The sequence below is a fragment of the Pecten maximus genome, chromosome 8, assembly GCF_902652985.1.
Source record: "Pecten maximus chromosome 8, xPecMax1.1, whole genome shotgun sequence".
NCBI classification, from domain to species: domain Eukaryota; kingdom Metazoa; phylum Mollusca; class Bivalvia; order Pectinida; family Pectinidae; genus Pecten; species Pecten maximus.
Window position 1 is genome coordinate 20,932,397 of NC_047022.1, and position 23,401 is coordinate 20,955,797.

The following is a 23,401-nucleotide window of genomic DNA, read 5'->3' on the forward strand; positions in this document are numbered from 1 at the left end:
GTTGGTTGGCCCTTAGAAGAAATATAGGAAACTTTTTAAATCCTTCGTTTTCTAAAGGACGACCAAAATCTGAATTAAGGGTAATTTCCTTGAGAAAGGGGAATCAATTTGGTATGAAACATCCTGGCGTTCCGTGGACATAATTCTATGTAAACGGGTGCATGTTCCTTAATCCTGTACAGGACCCAAAGTAGATATTTAAAAAAAAAAAAATATTGAAGGTTTTTCTCTTGGACAGCTTAATGAATTTTGCCGAAATTTGGCCAAAAATATTGTTGGGTGAAAAAGATGCAGTCTTGTTTAAAAAGATTGACTTCCCAGGAATTAAAAGGGAAAAGGCCTCATAAGACAAACGGAGGTCTAATCAGTCTGAATATTTCAGAGGTTCAAACTAAATTGAAGTATTGTTTTCATTGTATTTTTAGCAAGCATAGAAATAATACGTGCTCGATTAGTTAATGGTAGTACACCTGATGAAGGCCGTGTAGAGATTTACCATGGTGGACATTGGGGCACAATTTGTGCTGACAATTTTTATGAAGATGAAGCTCAGACAGTTTGTAATGCACTTGGCTACAGGTATGTGTTATGTTATATCTGAATGAATTACTATAAAAATATCGCACTGTGTTAAGTTTAAAGCCTAGTTATGTTTTCGTAATATTTAAATAATGACAAAAAAAGCAAAAAAAAAAAAAAAAAAAATCATAGAATACATATCATATGTATAGTATGATGTGATTATCAATACCGTAGTTCTACATGTATATGATTGCAGTTAAAACAACTAAAAAATTATTACGGAGAATCTCCAATGCGGTGCTCCGCTCTCTCCATGTAAATGAGCTGCTTAGAATATCTGCATTTGATAAAGAAGTCCACGCTTTTCTGTTTATCATCCAGGGATGTTACTTGCGCAGTCTTGTACAACATAGTTCTGTTTTGAGATATTTATTTCACACGTTACTTATTAATTATTGGTGTAACTGAATAGACTTGGTGGAAATTAAATGAAGATAAATCCATAAAGGATTATGTAGTTTAACAGTTTTAAATTCACCAACGACATCAAAAAGAACCCTTACATTGTATTTCATATACAAGTGTTCATTCAAAATTTACGAGTATTTTAGTATGACGTTGTCTGCAAGACTGTCTGCTGTTAACTTTTTTGTCCGTAGATCTCAAGCTTTATGCTCATCCTACTTTTTTCAATCCTTGTAGACTTTGTCATCATAAGAAATTACACTTTCGCAGTGGCATTTAGTAACATAATTAAGGATGTTTTAACATGTATTTTCCTATTTAATGCGATAGCTCTGGAATTCCAACTGGAGAAGCACATTTTGGAAAAGGAACAGGACCTGTTTTCTTGGATGATCTCAAATGTTTTGTATCAAATTCTGGCGAAAATGTATTGGAGCTAGACGGCCTAACTGAGTGCGTTTTTAATGGTTGGGGTGTATCAAATTGCAATCACGGAGATGCTGGTGTGATATGTACAGGTATGTTCTAACATATATAGAATACCATACTTTTATAGGTTTGATTGCCGACATTCAGTCATCTTGATTTTTGACAGTTGACGTTATTTGTAAGAAAGTTCTTCCTGCATCATTTTCAAATTTCATACTTGTACATGTTTGATTATGACGTTGTAATCTGTCATCTACATAATCTGCGTTGTCATTCTAGGCCTTTGGGTGAAACAGAAAAGATATCATTTGCTTTTATAGAATATCTAGACTGAATGACCTGTAACATTATACCCTCCGTCCATCTTCTGTCATTTTTCTCGAAACAAAAAATGCTTCTTACCATTAACGACTCTATCGATTTTGATCAAATTTAGCCTGAAGCATGCATTGTTAAAAGGGAATCAATTTGATATATTTTGATCAAATTTAGCCTGAAGCATGCATTGTTAAAAGGGAATCAATTTGATGTAAACGGTTGGTATGATTCTCTGATAAGACTATTCGTACTTAGTTTAATTAGGATTAATAAAACTTAACCTTAAACTGTAATGTGATGTGATGTGAGGGAATCACATGGCAGATAAATCTCTAATCAAATAATTACGTATAGTCAACCATTTACTGCAACATAAAGTAGAGCAAATTATGATGTTGAAACGGAGTGTAATGTTCAGTAATTACTGCAAGGGATTACTTATGAAGTGGTTATTTCCTGAAATATTGTAATGGTGAATAATAAAATGAATTATTTCTTTTTGTTGTATTCTTAGATGAACACGCACATATTCGTTTAGTGGATGGTGCAACACCAACAGAAGGCCGTGTGGAGATTTACCATGATGGACAATGGGGAACAATCTGTGATGACAATTTTCATGTAAATGAAGCAATGGCAGTTTGCGAGGCACTTGCCCACATGTGAGTCATAGGTTGCATATACCGTCAATACCATTACAAACTGTTTCTAATGTAATAATATAGTGATATAAATATTGACAAACTATACCATATGTGATTTATTTTTCAGATATTTCTTACTAGAATAAACATGGTTTTGTCTTTTTGATATTTAATATTATAATATATATATAAACTAATTTGACTTATTTCACTTAAAAAAGGAAAGAAAAATGAAAAAAAGAGATAGAGATCGATGGCAGCTTCAGTTCAGACAAGTGAATATATAAATAAATATAAAAGAAATGCATGTTTGGTTTTTAAGTCACCTGAGACAAAGTCTCAGTTGACCTATTGCGATCGCTTTGTCCGGTGTCGTGCGTCGTCCGTCATGCGTCATCCGTCGTCCGTCGTCCGTCGTTGCGTCGTCCGTCATAAACAATTTACATTTCCAACTTCTTCTCCATAACCAACAGGCTCAAAGACCTGATATTGGATGTGTAACATGCTGGGATGAAGGGCAACAAAGTTTGTTCAAGTGGATGACCTTGACCTTCATTCAAAATATGCTAATTTTTTTAAACGATTTCTTCTTTAGTAACCAAAGGGCCCTGGGACCCAATATCGTTGCGTCGTCCGTCATAAACAATTTACATTTCCAACTTCTTCTCAATAACCAACAGGCCCAAAGACCTGATATTAGGTCTGTAGCATAATGGGATGAGGGGCTACAAAGTTTGTTCAAGTGGATGACCTTGACCTTCATTCAAGGTCACAGGGATCCAATATGCTAAAATCTGTTAACGACTTCTGCTTGTTAACCAAAAGGCCCAGAGACCCAATATTAGGTATATACCATGCTGGGATAAAGGGCTACAACCTTTGTTCAAGTGGATGACCTTGACCTTCATTCAAGGTCACAGGGGCAAAATATGCTGAAATCTTTAAACGATTTCCTCTTGTTAACCAAAAGGCCCAAAGACCCAATACATGTATTATATTTGTAGCATGCTGGGATGAAGGGCTACACAGTTTGTTTAAGTGGCTGACCTCGACTTTTATTCAAGGTCAAAGGGGTCAAATATGCTGAAATCTCTAAACGATTTCTTCTTGTTAACCAAAAGGACCAGAGAGTCAATATAAGGTCGGTAGCATGTTGGGATGAAGGGCTACCAAGTTTCTTCAAATGGATGCCCTCGACCTTCATTTAAGGTCACATGGGTCAAATATGCTTAATTTTTAAACAACTTCTTCTTGATAACCAAAGGGCCCTGAGACCCAATATTAGGTCTGTAGGATGCTGGGATGAGGGACTACAAAATTTCTTCAAACAGATGACATTGACCTTCATTCAAGGTCACAGGGGTCAAATAAGCTAAAATTTTTAAACTTAGGTCTGTAGCATGCTGGGATGAAGGGCTACCAAGTTTATTCAAATGGATGACCTTGACTTTCATTAAAGCTCACAGGGGTCAAATATGCTAAAATCTTTAAACTACTCCTTGATAACTAAGTGGCCTAGACACACAATATTGGGTCTGTAGTGTGCTTTGATGAAGAGCTACCAATTTTGTTCAAATGGATGACCTTGACCCTTGACCTTTATTCAAGTTCACAGGGGTCACATATTCTAAAATATATAACTCAGGTGATCGTTATGGCCCATGTTATAATAAAACTTAGATACGTGGTCTAAATTCAATTGGATGTCACACTGAGCTATCTCCGCGAACTGTGAAAATGTTCTTCAATTAATATTTAGTCGACAGTGACCCCGCTCCATATTGCAGGCTTTCAGTTTATTTCAGAAGCATACATTCGGGTTACTCTTACGCCATATGTGCTGGTGAATCATTACAAATCGAAAACATCATTTCTTTTAGAAGCGATTGTACAGCGAAATTCCGCGGTAGAGAAAAGGCGATAGGGGTAGGGTCATTGCTCTGTGAATGCATGGATATTCGCAACGTCATCAAGCCCTGCAATATCGTATACATGAGACAGCAATATGCCGTTAATTCGTCTCGGAGCCACAGGGGCGATTGGGCGGCAAGAACGGTTATTAATCGGTTGCGGAAGTTTTATTTAAGGCCACGACGTCCATATGTTGGCCCGCCACTTACGCAGAAGCAATGCAAACGTCGAATGTAGTGTCTGCTTATATCTGCACCTAATCGGTTTAGTATGGCCCATTGGAGACGCTTGTTGTTCATTCTACGCTCTACAGGCCAGATGGACGACAATGTGTCTGTCGATGTCGTGATGAGCGATATTCTTACGCTTGCGTAATGGAACGAGACAGATTCGAGAGAGGGTATGTTATGGTATGGACACCTCTCTTGGTTATCTGTGGTAATCTTACAGCAGTAAGATATTGGGATTTGGTCTTGAGACCACACGTTCTTCCTCATATCCATCAACGTAGCATTATGTTGCAGCAGGACAGCGCGCGATCCCATGTTGCTAGGGTTTGTCGTGACTTTCTTGCTCAAAACAACGTTTCAGTTTTTGATTGGCCCCAATACAGTCTAGGTATGTCCCACACGCGTCAATGTCAATATAACGTCAATCAATTTATTCAGGCCTTTTTTCAGAAAAAATAATATCCCTCAAAGGACATTACACACCTTAATTGATACAATGTTAAGGAGAGGAAGAGCACCGAGTGATGCCAGGAGTGGGCATACACGCTACAGATTTGGATCAGAAAAGTACAAACTTGTTTTAATAGTATTCATGCAAACATCGTCTGTGATAGGACAACAAACATTATCAAAATGTATTTGATAATGAAATAATAATCAAAGAATCCACACCATGAACACATCATAAATGACTTATGTAAAAAAAATGATTATCGAAAAGATTTTAAATCAATATAAACTGTAGAGGACAAGGAGCCTATTGCGGTAGTCTCTTCAGCTGGGCAAGTGTGTTAACTATTTGAAACTGGAAGCATTTAAGAATTACATGTTTGGTTATTGTACTCTGATTGTTGTATGTTAAATTAGTTTAATAATTTAATATTTGTGTTGTATATGTCCTAATTTTAAGACAAGTGTCATTATGGTTGTGTTAGGTAAGAAAATAGAGGTGTAGCAGTTCTCTTCAAACCAAACCAGAGAAATATATCTGGTTCTAGAAATATCCAGCTAAGACAGCTAGACTGGAGTATCCCCTAACGTCGGATAAACTAATATATAAGATTGACTTAAAATGAGATAACGCCAAGTTACAAAACTGACCAGAGTGGGAATGACTTATCAATAAATCTATCATATTTTCCGATGGTAGCAGTTTCTGGTTGTTCAATAATATTTTATTTTAAAGTCAAAATATAGAGCGAATAAATACAGTTGTTTTGGGGGGAAAGACGTTATGCATCCACCCTTCGTGTGATGGACAACCTGATGAATACGGATTTACAAGGGATATGAAATTTCCTTCACAGAAAATGACCAGCTAGTGTTTGATGTATTACTGATGGAAATACATATTGTTCTTTTGGTATAACTTGATACGACAGAGCGGAATTGCTTATAGAGATATAATGACTGTTGACCCAGTGCTCAAAACGAGAATGAACGGTTGTTGGTAGTACTGTAGAACGGTTGTAAAAAATCTAACTGTATCAAAATTGGCTAGAAGATTTCGACATTAACAGTGTTAAAGGGAACAATGTTTTAAATATAATTATTCTTCTGATGACGATGTTTGTAGACTCATCTTAGTTTAAGAGCGGGAGTTTGACTTATAAGTGTTTAAAAAGTGGATTTTGGAATTTAATATAGCAGAACAGATTTTATGTGGCAAATAGATAAAGGAGTGCAGGTGGAGTTTCTTGAAGGCAGGATGTACATTTCTGTTCTGATTACAAGCCGGCTAGTATATAATTAAGAACTATAAGAATGCAACTCGTAGGATACACCTGGTGATATATATAATATAATAGGAAATTATCAGTGGTACAGTAAATGTATCAAGCCAAGCTATTCGTAATATTCAGGAAAAACACTTGTATAATTATGCTTTATCTAATGATATAACTGGACTCATCATGGGTTGACTCGAGTAATTTTCGTGGTTACAGTGCAGATGTTCGTCCTATTGACGTGGAGTCTGCCTCTTAATTAACAACCATCATCTTTATACTGATTCCTGTGTCTTGCGTGGGTAGCATGTGAGGTGTAAGGATATGTTAAGAAGTACACTATGCAAGGATGATTATTTTTAATGTGAGACCATCAATAAATAAGTTTATAAAACAAATTTTGAAAATCTAAATTGATTGATTTTCAGAAATTGAAAATAGCTCTGCTATGTACACCAATTTCAGAATTCTTATGTAGGGAAATGTTTACTCAATTTTGTGCGTGTTTCACCTCGGTGATTCTCTGTGATACAAAAGTCTTTTGCAATTATTTTGACCTTCCAGCCATTTTCTCCAATAAATTACTGCAGTGTCTATTGCTATTAATAGTTTTGTATAGTTTGCAAGTGATCAACGTAGTATATTTTGATTCGAGTACAAAAAAAAAAACAAAAAAAAAAACATGTCTTACCACTGTAAACTGTTATTTTCTTATTCACATTTCATTTGATAGAAATGGGGCTCCTTTTAAGAAAAACCATTTCGGAACAGGAACAGAACCAATCTTCGTCGACGATCTAAACTGTTCTCAATCAGATTTTGGCATCCACTCATTGCAACTAGGGCACACATTGTGTTTTTTCAAGGGTTGGAATGTATCTGATTGCGATCATGGAGATGCTGGAGTGCTGTGTAGCGGTATGTACATACATCTGTAAACATAATCCTTCTATCTTTGTAGGTATGTTGGATCATTGGCAATGCTATTAGCACAGAATGTAGAAGACCAAGCTTTATAAAATTCTAATTGGAGTTACCTTGTAAACTTCAGATGCGTATTATGGATTAAAATAGTTCCTTGAAAACTTACTAAAAATATGAGCAGGGACATGCTTTTAAAAATGCATCATGTCTCTCTGATATGCTTTGATATGTACATATGCAAGATAGATTATACAAGTTCTTTCTGTCAAGGTCGCTTCAATTTCTTAATTTCAGGCAGACATACTTCAAGAATAAATGGTCAACAATTACAAATAGTTACTTCTATAATAAAACAAGATTGTAAACAAGGTACATGTAGGCTATGAACCTCTCATTTGATTTCCTTCACCATAATTGCATGAAATGTTGGTGATGACTTATTTATTAGTCCCCTGCCGTTTGAAAAACGGGGGGACTATAGGTTTACCCTCCGTCCGTCTGTCTGTCGCTGTCACGCAATAGTTGTCCGGACAACTCCTTCTAAAGTAATACTCCGATTTTATTGAAAATTGGTATACATGATCAGTATAACATGTAGTCGTGCATCCCACATTTTTTTTTCTCAAAAATTCATTTTTCAAAATGGCTGCCGGCTTCTCATTGGTTGAGGCTTGTCCGGACATCTACTCCTAAAGTACTACTCCGATTTTAACGAAATTTGGTATTCATGATCAGTATAACATGTAGTTGTGCATCCTACATTTTTTTTCCGAAAAACCAATTTTCAAAATGGCCGCCAACTTCTCATTGGTTGAGACTTGTCCGGACAACTCCTCCTAAAGTACTACTCCGATTTTAACGAAACTTTGTATACATGATCAGTATAACATGTAGTTGTGCATCCCAATTTTTCTTTTCGAAAAAAAACATTTTTCAAAATGGCCGCCGGCTTCTCATTGGTTGAGGCGTGTCCGGACAATCCTAAAGTACTACTCTGATTTTAACGAAATTTGGTATATGTGATCAGTATAACACGTAGTTTAAAAAATGGGAAATAAATAGTTGCACTCCTGGGTCAGGCAGGGGACTTTGTATTGCTGTTGCAATACTATCCATCCTTGTTATATAAGACACATTGTCGTTTTACTTATGTGTTTAACTCTAACTTTCCAGAAAGAAAAAAAATGGCATATTAAGGTGATTATTGAGATTTAGTGATTGAGTAAAATTTCATGGACATCAGCGTACTTTCACACTATCGGATGGATGATTTTTTTTTTTAAACTGATATTTTAGTGAATTTCGCAGTTTAGTTTAGACCTACTATACTGACAACGCAGGATATACCACACATATGACATATTCATATGACATGTAATTAATGTGTATAACCCAATGACTATTTTTAGACACAGTGCAATGCTCATGTTACAGGACATAATGGTTTCATTGTATTTTATAAGGTGATCATGGACGTGTACGTTTAGTGAATGGTATCACACCAAATGAAGGCCGTGTTGAGATTTATCATGATGAAGAATGGGGAACAATTTGTGATGATAATTTCGATGAAGCTGAAGCCCATGCAGTATGTGAGGCACTTGGCTACAGGTAAGTGATATGCTGCTTCTAACTTCATTTGCGTAATGTGAAGATTGAAAAATACCAACATATTTGACTGGTTTGTATGCAAATATTATCATTAATTAAAAATGAATAAACTTGTTTGCCTACTTTTTTTCGAAAGGTATGGCACTCCTTTTGGGAAAGCACACTTCGGTCGTGGAAGGGGGCATATATTCGTGGACGAACTAGAATGTTCTGCACCAGACAATGTCACACATTTATTACATCTAGGACAAACAGTGTGCTCCTTCAAAGGTTGGGGTGTATCCAATTGCAACCACAGAGAAGATGCTGGAGTGAAATGTATGTAGCAATTTTGGAAGTGTTATATATGAAATTATAATCTTTCCATCCCTGTAGGATCAATGATGTAGGGTCAATGGCAAATTCTTTTCCCAAACTTTGTAAAATTTCTTCAGTAATTAAGAATTGTAAACATATCCAAAATTACTTGAAATAACCTCATCAAAATTCATACACACACCAAATGAATGGTCCTCAGTTACTTGCTTCAGATTTACAATTGACGTTGTACTTCGGATTCCTCAACTTTGCACTATGGCTCCAATGTGTTTATTAGACATAAACCACCACTTTCGTTCCATCCTTTCCAGTAACCTTTACCTGTAAACATCCAATTTAATACTCTCAGCTAGTTGTTATATTTTCCTAACAAGTAATATTAAATATTGGTCATGATGCTGATAATACACTTCAGTTTGCTCAATAAGCATTTTTCAATTTTGTTTTTAAAATTCAATTTCGCGCCCAAAAAGCAATATCTGAAAAGTTTAATTTCTAGACTTATAACTGTAACAAAATATAAATCAATTGGTATGAAAATAAAATAAACACATAAACAATTTTTTATAAACGCTGAAATATCCTTAGTACTGTTTCACAAAGCTTCGAAACTTACGAATATTGTTGGATATTTGTCAAGAACATTTATTTTGGCTTTATTGTTTTTAGCTCACCTGCCCGAAGGGCAAGTGAGCTTATGCCGTGGCGCGGCGTCCGTCGTCCGTCCGTCCGTCTGGCCGTCCGTCCGTCCGGCTGTCCGGCCGTCCGTCCGGCGTCAACTTTTCCATTCAAGCAACTTCTTCTCAATAACCAAAAGGCCCAGAGACCTAATATTGGGCCTGTAGCATGCTGGGGTGAAGGGCTACCAAGTTTGTTCAAATGAATAACGTTGACCTTCATTCAAGGTCACAGGGGTCAAAAAGGCTAAAATCTTTAAACGACTTCTTCTCAATAACCAAGAGTCCCAGGGAGTTGATATTAGGTCTGTAGCATGCTGGGGTAAAGGGCTACCAAGTTTGTTCAAATGAATGACCTTGACTTTCATTCAAGGTCACAGGGGTCAAATATGCTAAAAAAAAAATTAAACGACTTCTTCTCAATAACCAACAGATCCAGAGACCTAATATTTGGCCTGCAGCATGCTAGGGTGAAGGGCTCCCAAGTTTGTTCAAATGAATGACCTTGCTCTTCATTCAAGGTCACAGGAGTCAAAAAGGCTAAAATCTTTGAACGACTTCTTCTCAATAACCAAGAGGCCCAGGGAGTTGATATTTGGCCTGTAGCATGCTGGGGTGAAGGGCTACCAAGTTTGTTCAAATGAATGACCTTGACCTTCATTCAAGGTCACAGGAGTCAAAAAGGCTAAAATGTTTAAACGACTTCTTCTCAATAACCAACAGATCCAGAGACCTAATATTTGGCCTGCAGCATGCTAGGGTAAAGGGCTACCAAGTTTGTTCAAATGAATGACCTTGACCTTCATTCAAGGTCACAGGAGTCAAAAAGGCTAAAATCTTTAAATGACTTCTTCTCAATAACCAAGAGGCCCAGGGAGTTGATATTGGGTCTGTAGCATGCTGGGGTAAAGGGCTACCAAATTTGTTGAAATGAATGACCTTGACCTTCATTCAAGGTCACAGGAGTCAAAAAGGCTAAAATTTTTAAACAACTTCTTCTCAATAACCAAGAGTCCCAGAGACCTAATATTTGGCCTGTAGCATGCTGGGGTGAAGGGCTCCCAAGTTTGTTAAAATGAATGACCTTGCTCTTCATTCAAGGTCACAGGAGTCAAAAAGGCTGAAATCTTTAAACGACTTCTTCTCAATAACCAAGAGGCCCAGGGAGTTGATATTGGGTCTGTAGCATGCTGGGGTAAAGGGCTACCAAGTTTGTTCAAATGAATGACCTTGATCTTTATTCAAGGTCACAGGAGTCAAAAAGGCTAAAATCTTTAAACGACTTCTCAATAACCAACAGTCCCAGGGAGTTGATATTGGGTCTGTAGCATGCTGGGGTGAAGGGCTACCTAGTTTGTTCAAATGAATGACCTTGACCTTCATTCAATGTCACAGGGACCAAACAGGCTAAAATCTTTAAACGACTTCTTCTCAATAACCAAGAGTCCCAGGGAGTTGATATTGGGTTTGTAGCATGCTGCGGTAAAGGGCTACCAAATTTGTTCAAATGAATGACCTTGACCTTCATTCAAGGTCACAGGAGTCAAAAAGGCTAAAATATTTAAATGACTTCTTCTCAATAACCAACAGTCCCAGAGACCTAATATTTGGCCTGTAGCATGCTGGGGTAAAGGGCTACCAAGTTTGTTCAAATGAATGACCTTGACCTTCATTCAAGGTCACTGGAGTCAAAAAGGCTAACATTTTAAAACGACTTCTTCTCAATAACCAAGAGTCCCAGGGAGTTTATATTGGGTCTGTAGCATGCTGCGGTAAAGGGTTACCAAGTTTGTTCAATTGAATGACCTTGACCTTCATTCAAGGTCACAGCGGTCAAAAAGGCTAACAATTTTAACAACTTCTTCTCAATTACCAACAGTCCCAGAGACCTAATATTTGGCCTGTAGCATGCTGGGATGAAGGGCTCGCAAGTTTGTTCAAATGAATGACCTTGATCTTCATTCAAGGTCACAGGAGTCAAAAATGCTAAAATCTTTAAACGACTTCTTCTCAATAACCAAGAGTCCCAGGGAGTTGATATTAGGTCTGTAGCATGCTTGGGTAAAGGGCTACCAAGTTTGTTGAAATGAATGACCTTGACCTTCATTCAAGGTCACAGGAGTCAAAAAGGCTAAAATCTTGAAACGACTTCTTCTCAATAACCAAGAGTCCCATGGAGTTAATATTGGGTCTGTAGCATGCTGGGGTAAAGGGCTACCAAGTTTGTTCAAATGAATGACCCTGACTCGCATTCAAGGTCACGTCGATCAAGTATGCCTAAATCTTTGAATGACTTTTAGTGAAAAGCCAAAGTGCAGAGAGACATTATTATATTGGTCCTGTAGCATGCTTTCAAATAACTGCAGGATCCATATATGAAAAGATCACTGCATTGCAGGTGAGCGATTTGGGCCCATTGGGCCCTTGTTCTTTTATCATCTAAACAACTAACTATTCGAGTACATTGATTAAGGTATATTGATAAGACAGAGGAAGATCATTTAATAAATTCGACCCTAGTGGTCTCGCATATTGGTCATGGTCGTTTCATTTTGCTAAATTCGCATGTGGGCACCCCTACGAACATAGCATACAACAGTTAAAAGTGGTTTAAATATTCAAATAATTTTTAGTAATGACCTTGAATGTGGGTTAAAGATTGTTTGTCGTCACTTGAACATACTGAGGTTCAGCTATAAGCCAAATATCTGTATTCTGAGCCAATTTGTTCATCAGAAGAAATATTAATCAAGTTTTATACATCTCACTAATTTCTGTGGCATATTTTAGGTGATCATGCACGTGTGCGTTTAGTGAATAGCAATAAACAACATGAAGGCCGTGTGGAGATTTATCATGAGGGACAATGGGGAACAATTTGTGATGACAATTTCCGTAAAGATGAAGCCAGGGCAGTTTGTGACGAACTTGGCTACAGGTAAATCATAGCTATAATTTGAATATTGACAAATACTTATATAATTGTGGCATATCTTACTGGAATAAATCATCCATTTTGAATCGGTAAATTCACTTTCATTCTAATACATTTTATTGTAACAAAATATAAAATCGGATCAGATAACAGGCTAAGCCCTATATGTATTTTCTCCGGGTATAAAGAGATTATTCAATATATATATAAACATAAATGTTAAAGGGAGGTCATAACTTAATTTCGATTTACAGTATGTATAACCTTAAATAGATTTATTATATATATTACATGTAGCTGTCGTAGAGTTGTTTAAATGGCATCAAGTCTTGAATCTATTAGCACAAGGGTTTCTGGCGTAAATGCCTATTAACTTCTCCTCCTATAGCCTTCCACACAAATTCAGAACGTTTGCTTCCATGCCCCACTGAAGCTTTCATAAATAATATAATGAACATTTTAGGAACATTCCTTTGTTTGGACAACTGCAAAATGCAAAATTTCTATTGATAAAAAGTTATAACAAAACAAGGATTATATGAGTGTTTGTGCATACAAGTAATGCAATTAACGCCGAAATATACAAGAAAATGACGAATCGTAAACAAATACCGTCTATCTTTGCGGTAATTAGTGATACTTGGGTCGAATTGAGAACTTGCGAGTAAAACTGCCGTATTAATGTAAAGATCATAACTTTTAATACTTGGAAAAATATATATTTTCAATTAGGTTCCATTTTGACGACCTTTATTCAAACGAAGGAATGTCCCTTTAAAATGAAAAATTTTAGTGAATATGATCATTTATGAATGAAACTATGGTGAATTAATTAAATGTAGAAATACATAAATCAATTAATCTCTGAATTAATCTAAGAACTAATCTATGATGCAAGATGTTGGTACGATGGCAATTAATTACAAAAAATGTATTTAAAACAGAACATTAAAATGTCAGAAACTTTCACAAGATACCTGTATTCAAAACGCTTTGTATTTCTCATATATTCTTGAACATATTCTAGAATGTTAATATTAAAATCATCAGTTAGCTCGTAATTTCCATGGTCATTACTTTTGGAGTAAAGTGTTGTGAATTGTTTATTTTAAACCTTAATTCCTGCCTTTGTTATTTATATAGATAACATTCCAAAACATGGTGATATGAGTTTCCTCACCTCTGTTACATCCGCATAATGGTGAATCTAAAAATCTAAATTGCTTGCATTATTTCGAAGTTGACAAAGTATAGTATTTTCATTCTTTCCTCCTTTGTTTTCAATTACATCAGTAGTTTGAATAATACCCTATTCTAGGTTAAAGTGAGAAATACGGTTTTTGAATACACGCACAGAAGATGAGTTTAGGAGTGTCAGCGTCTAAGGAATTCAACTCATGCAGCATTGAACATTGAAGATTATGTGTAGGGTTTCCACTTGCATTTATGAATTGATTGGCAATATCACTAAGGTAATGAGATGTAGTAATATGTAATATTTTGTACATTAATGTAAATTTTGACGGCGTTTTTCAAGAGTTTCCCATCCTAGTTCACTGTAAAGTGTTTTGTGTGATGTTCCTTTCCTAAGCCCTGTAACAATCCGTGCAGCTTCTATTTGAACTCATTCGAATAGGTGTTTACATTCATTATAACATTTGTCCCGGACTACATCTGCATACTCTAGTAATGGTCTGATGAAAACTTTTGAGAATGTTTATACCGTTGATAGGATTTCTCAAAAATGTTCAGACCATGATCCATCAGCCTTTAAAGTTAAGCCTAGTTGTTTATGAGTTTGGGAATTATTTATAGGAATGTCTTATAAACACAACTGAGGGATAATTGGTGTTTTATTTTTTTATTGTTTTAATATTTGTTTATTTTTGTAATATCCCACTTATAAGCCCTTAACTTGATGTTTTCCAAATCAGTGCTTAAGGTTTCAGCTATTAAATCTTGGTTATCATCTATCATTGATAAAGGGATGTGTCTTCAGCAAATAATTGTACTTGATTGCTTTGAGTGTTAGGTAAATTATTAATAAGCAAAGGAAATAGACAAGGAACAAGAACCGATCCCTGTGGGACCCCAGAATATACATTGTTGAGTGAGGAAAGTCTCCTTTAGTGGCAACCTTTTGTTTCCTATTAAATAGATAACTTTTAAACAAGTTTAGCAGATTTCAAGAAATATCAGAACATTCTAACTTGTGCAGTAGTCCAATATACCAAACCCGATCGAATGCTTTACTTATATCACAGTAGATGAATATTAACTCGTTCTGAGAGTCCAAATTACTAATTATTGTATGAGAAATTGACAAGAGTTGATTGGTAGTAGAGTCAAAAGGTAGGAATTCAAATTGGTGTTTCGTTATGATTTCGTGTTCTTTAATATGATTATAAAGATACTTAAAAGCTGTCTTTTCCATTGTTTTGCTAAAACAGGAAGGAACATACATCGGTCGATACTTAGCAATGTCACTATGTTTCACATATCTTTTATGTATCGCACTTACTTATATGATAAACTACCTGCTTGTATTCTTTTTATCAATAATGAGATATAAAGGGTAAATAACATTTTTAAGATTTTCAATAACTTTCATTTAATTTATTAACATCTGTATTTTCGGATATTTTATGCCAATATATGTAATGAATAACATTGTTTATACTGTCATAAGCTGTACACTGGTGGAAATAAACATTTTCTGATAATAATTTGATTAAGAATTGAGTAAGATATTTCAGTATGAACAGATGAATGAGCAATACAAAAGGGTGATTAAACAAAAGTTTTTTTTTTTTAAACTTATAGTAGTTTTTTTACCAATAATACATCTATCGCAGTTGTCATTTTTGGTGTAATTCTAGGAGGTTATTTTATCACGTTGGTAAAGTTATAACTTGTAGGTAGACGTCTTCACTAAGGGTTAGGTTGTATGCTGATAATATTAATATCACCAGTCTTAGGTCAAAGTGGGTTTCAGATGCACCGTCGAGAATATTATCTACCTCATCCGAGTAATTTGTTGTAGTTTCAGGTCTGTAGATGCAGTCTAGGAGAAATATATTACTCTTGATTTTTATTTGTAACAAATGAGCTTAACGTCATCGGATTTAAGGTCATACCGATGTTGGGTAACAACTGTGTTTTATAGTAAAATATAACCCCTCCTCCTGGACCAGATGTTCTATTTCTACGGTGTATAGTGTTCATAAATGATTTAAAAGTTAATCTCGTCATTTATATTGGGGTTAAAGGAACACTCCGTCTCCGAAGGTATTGGGCTGAACAAATAATGACACATGAAAACCGTTGACAATTTTTTAAAAGAATGTTGGAAAATATTAATAATGATAAAACGGACAAACATTTTTTAACCGTTTTCTGTGTAAAACATTCGAAAATCGAGATGTTATGAAAGCTTAAATATTCCGACGTTTCATCTTGGTGGATATTTGCATATCACGTGATACAATCTACTTCAGAAAACAACATCAACATGGTGAGCGAGGTAAGTTGATACTTCGGTTTGAGGGAATTATAGTAGTTTAGCGAGTTTCTTTGTGGCATCAATGTGCCATAACATGTTACTAAGAACAAGGGTAACAATGCCGACATTAACAGTAGCGTAAGATATATGTTATATCGCATTATTGCTCCAAATAACACCGTCTTTCGGGAAGAGGCCCCCGACGGAGATTTTATTTACATAAAAATGATCAATTGGTCTCGGCAACCATATCTCTCTATATACTACTTACAATTAAAACCTGCCACACTAAATATCTTTCCTACCTAAAATTACATACCAAAAACCATATAGGCCAGATACAAGAAACAAGTTGAAAACAAAGTTTCTGGCCTAATTCCTTTTAGTTTTACTTGCAATTGATTCTAAATATTCACAATGTGAATCCATTCCCTAATTGACAGTATTTATAATGAACCTTTTTACAACTGATTTGTTGTGCAAGGAAAATTCATATGGTGATCCATCTATTTGGATAATAATAGTCGTCTATTTTTTTGTATTGTTATTAGTTTATTCAATGTCATTCAACACTCAGTAGTGGATAAACATTAACTATAAAATTTACTGAGTGTATTATTATATATCTTTTATGCATGTTACAGTGTCAACTAATAATGGTAATGTTTTTATTTGCAGGATTATGAAGCCCGAATGTCTCCATGAAGCGGTGTTGGCCATTTCCTTGTGGCTATGAAATTACCTTATGGCACTGAAAGATGACGAGGAGACATACATGTGCAGCCTACTGCCAGTTTGTCATCTGGCCGCATCCCCGACTTTGGACTGTTTTTACCTTGATCCGTTAGGACCATACAGTTTAAATTTTATTCTTTTGTAATGTCTAGTGATAGAGATTCAATACCTATCAGCAACAAATGTATACCTTTTTAAAAGCAAAACATATTGATTCATTTACAGCTACTCTACTGCAAATCCAACCCCCCTCCCCCAAAAAAAAATAAAATAAAAAATATTACACTTAAGATTATAGAAGTCTAACTTTGACAAATAGAAATCAGTCTCTATTACTTAGGATAACCAATGAAACAATGAAATGGTTTGATATAATGTAATTTTGGAAAGGTAGTCATCTTTTTTTATAACATATTTCATAAGAACAATTGTAAAACTAAGGTAAGACTAATTTAGTCTTCCCCGCCTCCCCCGCGCTTCCTAAATCGCATTGCACAAATGCTACATAAAGGTTGGTGCATCTTAACCCCTGCCCCCAACAACAAAAAAACTTTCTTTCATATGGTACCATCTCCGATTAGATATATGGTGCAGACAACAAAAACTGTTTACCTATATCTCTACAGAAGTCTTGCAAACCCCATAATGTAGGGCCCAACACCCTCTCCCACTTCATATTTCATAGTCATGCACAGCTCATCCCAACCCTACCATCCCTCCATGCCAGGTACATCAGATTACAATCTCCTCACACATGTACATGAAATTTGTGAATTTTGAAGTTTTGTTTCTCTCAGCTAGTTATTTGGTAGGGTCCGTTCGGGTAATACTCTTTGACAAGTTAATCTTTTGGAATAATTATCTGCCAGTGAAACAGAGCTCAACATTGCTCTCCAACATTTCAGTTGACACTCCACAACTCATTCGGCCTGGTCATTTAGGTACAAATATTCTTCTTAATCCTCGACGACTGTCACTGCCCATCGTTTGCTCTTGTTATTGAAGATTATGTGCATCCTACAGATATAATGTTTTGACATCACAACAAAATCTTGTTCTACATGTCCAAAAATAACTGATCATCATAATTTCCCCCAAAATATGTCATCCTAAAGACGTGACATAAAGGTTTTGCAAAAACTGATATGAACATTACAAAGTTGTACCAAGTATTTGTTGAGGTTGTAAAACAAAATATATTACTTTATCATTTAAATAAAAAAAATCATGATATGTTTTGTTTGTGGTACTTTGTTATTCTTAATTCTATCCTAGTAAGATACTCATGGACACATACATGTATATATATATATATATATAATTGCCAAGTAGTAATAGCGACAGTACAGAGAAGTAAACTGTCGAATTTTCGAGTCAATCTGCCTCTTTTTCAAGACACAGGTAAATTTTATACGATCACATATAGACATAGAACATAGAACAGTTACACAAATATAGTGGGTATAAACAACAATAAATATCGTTATGTTGTGAAAAGATCCCCCTCGACCGATAATTAATTCGCCTAGGGCCTATTATGATTAATTAGAAAACAGCTTAGGTGGTGTACAGATGTTAAAAGTAAATAAATAATATAACTTGAAAGGTTTAACAAAATTACATCGATGTGATGGCACCGCATGCTATGTAGTGAATGTTTTTACTTTTGGGTTTTTACGCGGTATGTTCATTTTGTCCCGCAAATCTCGGGTAGCAGTGGCAATATCTGGTGGCAAATCCCATATAACTGACTAAAATCAGTTTGTTTGTTTTAACGAAATTGATTAAATATGTAAACCATATAAATGTATTTGTGTAGAAATGCATAATTTAGGCATTAAAAGTAAACAGAATGGTGGTCGAAAGATCCTATTAGGGTAACGATAACCGAGTGGCAGGTATCAGGATGGCTATTCTTACTCAAATGGGTCAACATAAACCGATTCAGTATACGTTTTCATCTATCAGTCACTTCCCTTTATTTCGTTCAGTCAGTACTGTTATCTTATACCTTGACAGATGGGCAAAGAAAGACAAGGGATATGTGTATATACTTGTTATACCCCTATTATCATGTTAAGAAAAACATCAGGTAGAAGACGAAATTACTACCTAAATTGATCATGCTCGTAACCATATTATTTGTATCAATTAATATTGCATCAGGTTATATAAAAAGGACTCTCCAGTGTTGCCACACATTCTCACGCGTGTAATGTTGGCGTGTTATGATAAGAACTATTGAGTTATTAGATTGTGATATAAAAAAAGTCCTAAAAATAATGTTTATACAGAATGATAGTGCAGATAAACAGCTTTGTTGTTGTATTGTATAGTAAAGACCAGCAACGATACTCAATGGAATGTGTCTATTACTTAAAGCACGACGCCAACAGATCAGCACGTGCTCGGTATAATGTAAACAAATACCCCTTCGGTACCCGAACCGAAAAACGTGTTGTCATCACCTAGCTGTGATCTTAGAGGCAGTGGTATTTGGCAGGAAATTAATCTAGATCAATGTCAATAGATTTAAGAAGATAAGACAAAAGCAAGTATTAATGACCAACGTGAGAAAGTTCACAAACCTGTCCAGATCTCCAGCGCTCGGTTGTGTTGATAGACGGGATTCTCCCCATCACCCACTTCTATCTATCACACTTCTTCAATATTATTATTAGTCCTGGTTTATGGTAACATGCGTCCCTTTCCCGTTTACTCTGATTATTTGCAGACTTCCACGTTCCAACCTTTCAACCCTCGCGACGGTTTCACGTTCGGCCATATTCCTATCACTTGCGAAACTCCGAATGCCATTGCATATGACCGAATTATTGTTCCCCAAGGAAGATTTATTTTCGTCAGAAGGGAATTTTTATAAAATGAAATTTCATTTTTATTTTTTTAAAACTGTTTGGATTCGACACCAGGGTCGTAATTACATCAAAGTTTATAATTTTAGCAGTTAGGGTAAATTACCAAATTTCAGAAATTTTCATTTTTTTTTAACTTCAAAATATTTTATCAACAATACATATATAACACATACAAATATCTATGCATGCAAATAAAGCATTGTTAAAAGAATCAGACAACAAGCTAAGAATGTAAGAAGGTATAGTTTATTGAATAGACCAATGGCATTGCTAAGATTCATAAAAGTAGCATTAATCTTTATTGAAGTAAAAGCACGCCATCTTTCTGTCAGGCCTATAAACGATGACTTGCATGTAATAAGATAATCAACAAGGATTCACTCACATATTCATTCACACATTCATACTAGAATGTTGTTGCAATATACATCAACAAAACTTTTATTTTTAGCCCACCATCATCAGATGGTGGGCTATTCAAATCGCCCTGCGTCCGTGGTCCGTCGTCCGTCCGTCCGTCCGTCCGTCCGTCCGTCCGTCCCTCCGTCCGTCCCTCCGTCCGTCCGTAAACAATTCTTGTTATCGCTAATCCTCAGAAAGTACTGAAGGGATCTTTCTGAAATTTCATATGTAGGTTCCCCTTGGTGCCTAGTTATGCATATTGCATTTTGAGACCAATCGGAAAACAACATGGCCGACAGGCAGCCATCTTGGATTTTGACAATTGAAGTTCGTTATCGCTATTTCTGAGAAAGTACAGAAGGGATCTTTCTCAAATTTCATATGTAGGTTCCCCTTGGTGCCTAGTTATGCATATTGCATTTTGAGACCAATCGGTAAGCAACATGGCCGACAGGCAGCCATCTTGGATTTTGACAATTGAAGTTTGTTATCGCTATTTCTGAGAAAGTACTGAAGGGATCTTTCTCAAATTCCATATGTAGGTTCCCCTTGCTGCCTAGTTATGCATATTGCATTTTGAGACCAATCGGGAAAACAACATGGCCGCCAGGCAGCCATCTTGGATTTTGACAATTGAAGTTTGTTATCGCTAATCCTCAGAAAGCACTGAAGGGATCTTTCTCAAATTTCATATGTAGGTTCCCCTTGGTGCATAGTTATGCATATTGCATTTTGAGACCAATCGGAAAACAACATGGCCGACAGGCAGCCATCTTGGATTTTGACAATTGAAGTTCGTTATCGCTATTTCTGAGAAAGTAATGAAGGGATCTTTCTCAAATTTCATATGTAGGTTCCCCTTGGTGCCTAGTTATGCATATTGCATTTTGAGACCAATCGGTAAGCAACATGGCCGACAGGCAGCCATCTTGGATTTTGACAATTGAAGTTTGTTATCGCTATTTCTCAGAAAGTAATGAAGGGATCTTTCCCAAATGTCATATGTAGGTTCCCCTTGGTGCCTAGTTATGCATATTGTATTTTGAGACCAATCGGAAAACAACATGGCCAACAGGCAGCCATCTTGGATTTTGACAATTGAAGTTTGTTATCGCTATTTCTGAGAAAGTACTGAAGGGATCTTTCTCAAATTTTACATGTAGGTTCCCCTTGGTGCCTAGTTATGCATATTGCATTTTGAGACCAATCGGAAAACAACATGGCCGACAGGCAGCCATCTTGGATTTTGACAATTGAAGTTTGTTATCGCTATTTCTCAGAAAGTAATGAAGGGATCTTTCCCAAATGTCATATGTAGGTTCCCCTTGGTGCCTAGTTATGCATATTGTATTTTGAGACCAATCGGAAAACAACATGGCCAACAGGCAGCCATCTTGGATTTTGACAATTGAAGTTTGTTATCGCTATTTCTGAGAAAGTACTGAAGGGATCATTCTCAAATTTCATATGTAGGTTCCCCTTGCTGCCTAGTTATGCATATTGCATTTGAGACCAATCGGAAAACAACATGGTCGACAGGCAGCCATCTTGGATTTTGACAATTGAAGTTTGTTATCGCTATTTCTCAGAAAGCACTGAAGGGATCTTTCTCAAATTTCATCGGAAAACAACATGGCCGACAGACAGCCATTATCGCTAAATCTTAAATTCTATATATAATAGGTTCCCCTGGTTTGAAAAGTACTAGCTATAGAGGGCTGTTTCTGAATTTACACAGATTAGTAAGACTTAGAGGAAGGGAAAAGTAGAGAAAAGATCAATCTGACATGGAACCTATAAAGATCATTCAATGGTGGGCGCCAAGATCCCTCTGGGATCTCTTGTTTATTTTTATTTTTTTTATTTTTTTTCAGTTTTGAAATCTTTTTTATTCATCCTTTTACATATAGTATACATACCCGTACATATATTACATAGTATACTAATACAGACATATCATTACAGCAGTAAGATGTCAAATACGTATTAAGTGATTTAATATATTGAGTATAAAGGTACAAAAAAAGAAAAACTTTTGACTTACTTTTAAGTACATGTTATGATATGTGTGAAGAAGATCTGAAAAATTATTCACTTATATGGACCATTTTTGCACAAAACTATCATACTCCATGTTGTTTTTGTAAATTACCTCCTCCGTTTTTTAGATACAAATCTAGTTCTTTTATGAATCCATTAATACAGGGGAGACAATTTTTAACAACAAAACTTGCTAAAGATAGAAATATATATCTGTATATATTATATAGTATGTTTGTTACCAACATCATGTTACATAGAGAAACGTTTAGATGATTTAGTATATAGGTTAACATGATGAAGTATAAAATTATTTAAATGATCAGATGCATTGTCTAAAGTTGGAATATAGGGGACATTTAAAGAAAAAATGTACAATATCCTCTAGGTGCACCACACGCACAGGAAGGGTTATCAATCAGGTGATCTTGGACTCTATCGCTATTTAAATTACTGTTAAAGTTCCTTAGTTGACATAAAATTATGTTAAGTTTCTTCGAAAGAGAATTGATGAAAATTATAGGCAACAGATACAGGCAAGTTGAAAATTGATTTTGTAATACGTTTAAAAGAAGAAACTGAAGTAGAGTCTCTTACGGTACTGTATTTTCATTTTTTCACAGATTTATTGTTTCCGAAGCCAGGTGGGGCTTTAGGGCGTGTCTCTGTTATACAAAATATATCATTTGTGTTTAGTCCTGACTCTAGTTTTCTTTATTTTCTTAGTGACCTTATATGCTTATTTACTTGCCTTTTTCATTCTCATTCGATAGTTATGGAATTCCATTTGGAAAATCACACTTTGGAAGAGGAACAGGACCTATTTTCTTGAACGATCTGAATTGTTCAGAATCAGACCCTGCCACACATTTATTGCATTTAGGGCAAACACAGTGCTTTTTCAATGACTGGAATGTATCCAATTGCACCCACGAGCAAGATGCTGGGGTAAGATGTCAGGGTATGTATGAACACATGTTTACATATAATACTTCTTTTTTGTATGTACTAGCAGGTATGTTGGATTGAATCTATTGCTAAGAATGCCATACAAACTAAGTACAATTGCAACATTGACATTATCCCGTTTATAATATTTTAAAAAAGGATTATGTCCAGTGGGCTCGCATCGCTC

At 35.7% G+C, this 23,401-nt stretch overlaps 1 protein-coding gene and 1 long non-coding RNA gene across 2 annotated transcripts; both read left to right on the forward strand.

Annotated features, from left to right (window-relative positions):
- The first annotated feature begins 251 nt into the window (after positions 1–251).
- LOC117332741 lies at positions 252–2,390 on the forward strand. The gene is made up of 3 exons (XR_004533779.1): positions 252–579; positions 1,318–1,505; positions 2,249–2,390. It is a non-coding gene; the product is annotated as an uncharacterized LOC117332741 (long non-coding RNA).
- Positions 2,391–5,441: 3,051 nt separating this feature from the next.
- LOC117332198 (neurotrypsin-like) lies at positions 5,442–23,227 on the forward strand (the record flags this gene model as incomplete). The annotated part of the gene is given in 6 exon segments (XM_033891082.1): positions 5,442–5,454; positions 6,856–7,164; positions 8,634–8,781; positions 8,918–9,099; positions 12,567–12,714; positions 23,040–23,227. Coding segments are annotated over 6 exon segments (988 nt in total), but the record flags the coding sequence as incomplete, so codon positions are not given.
- Positions 23,228–23,401: the final 174 nt, after the last annotated feature.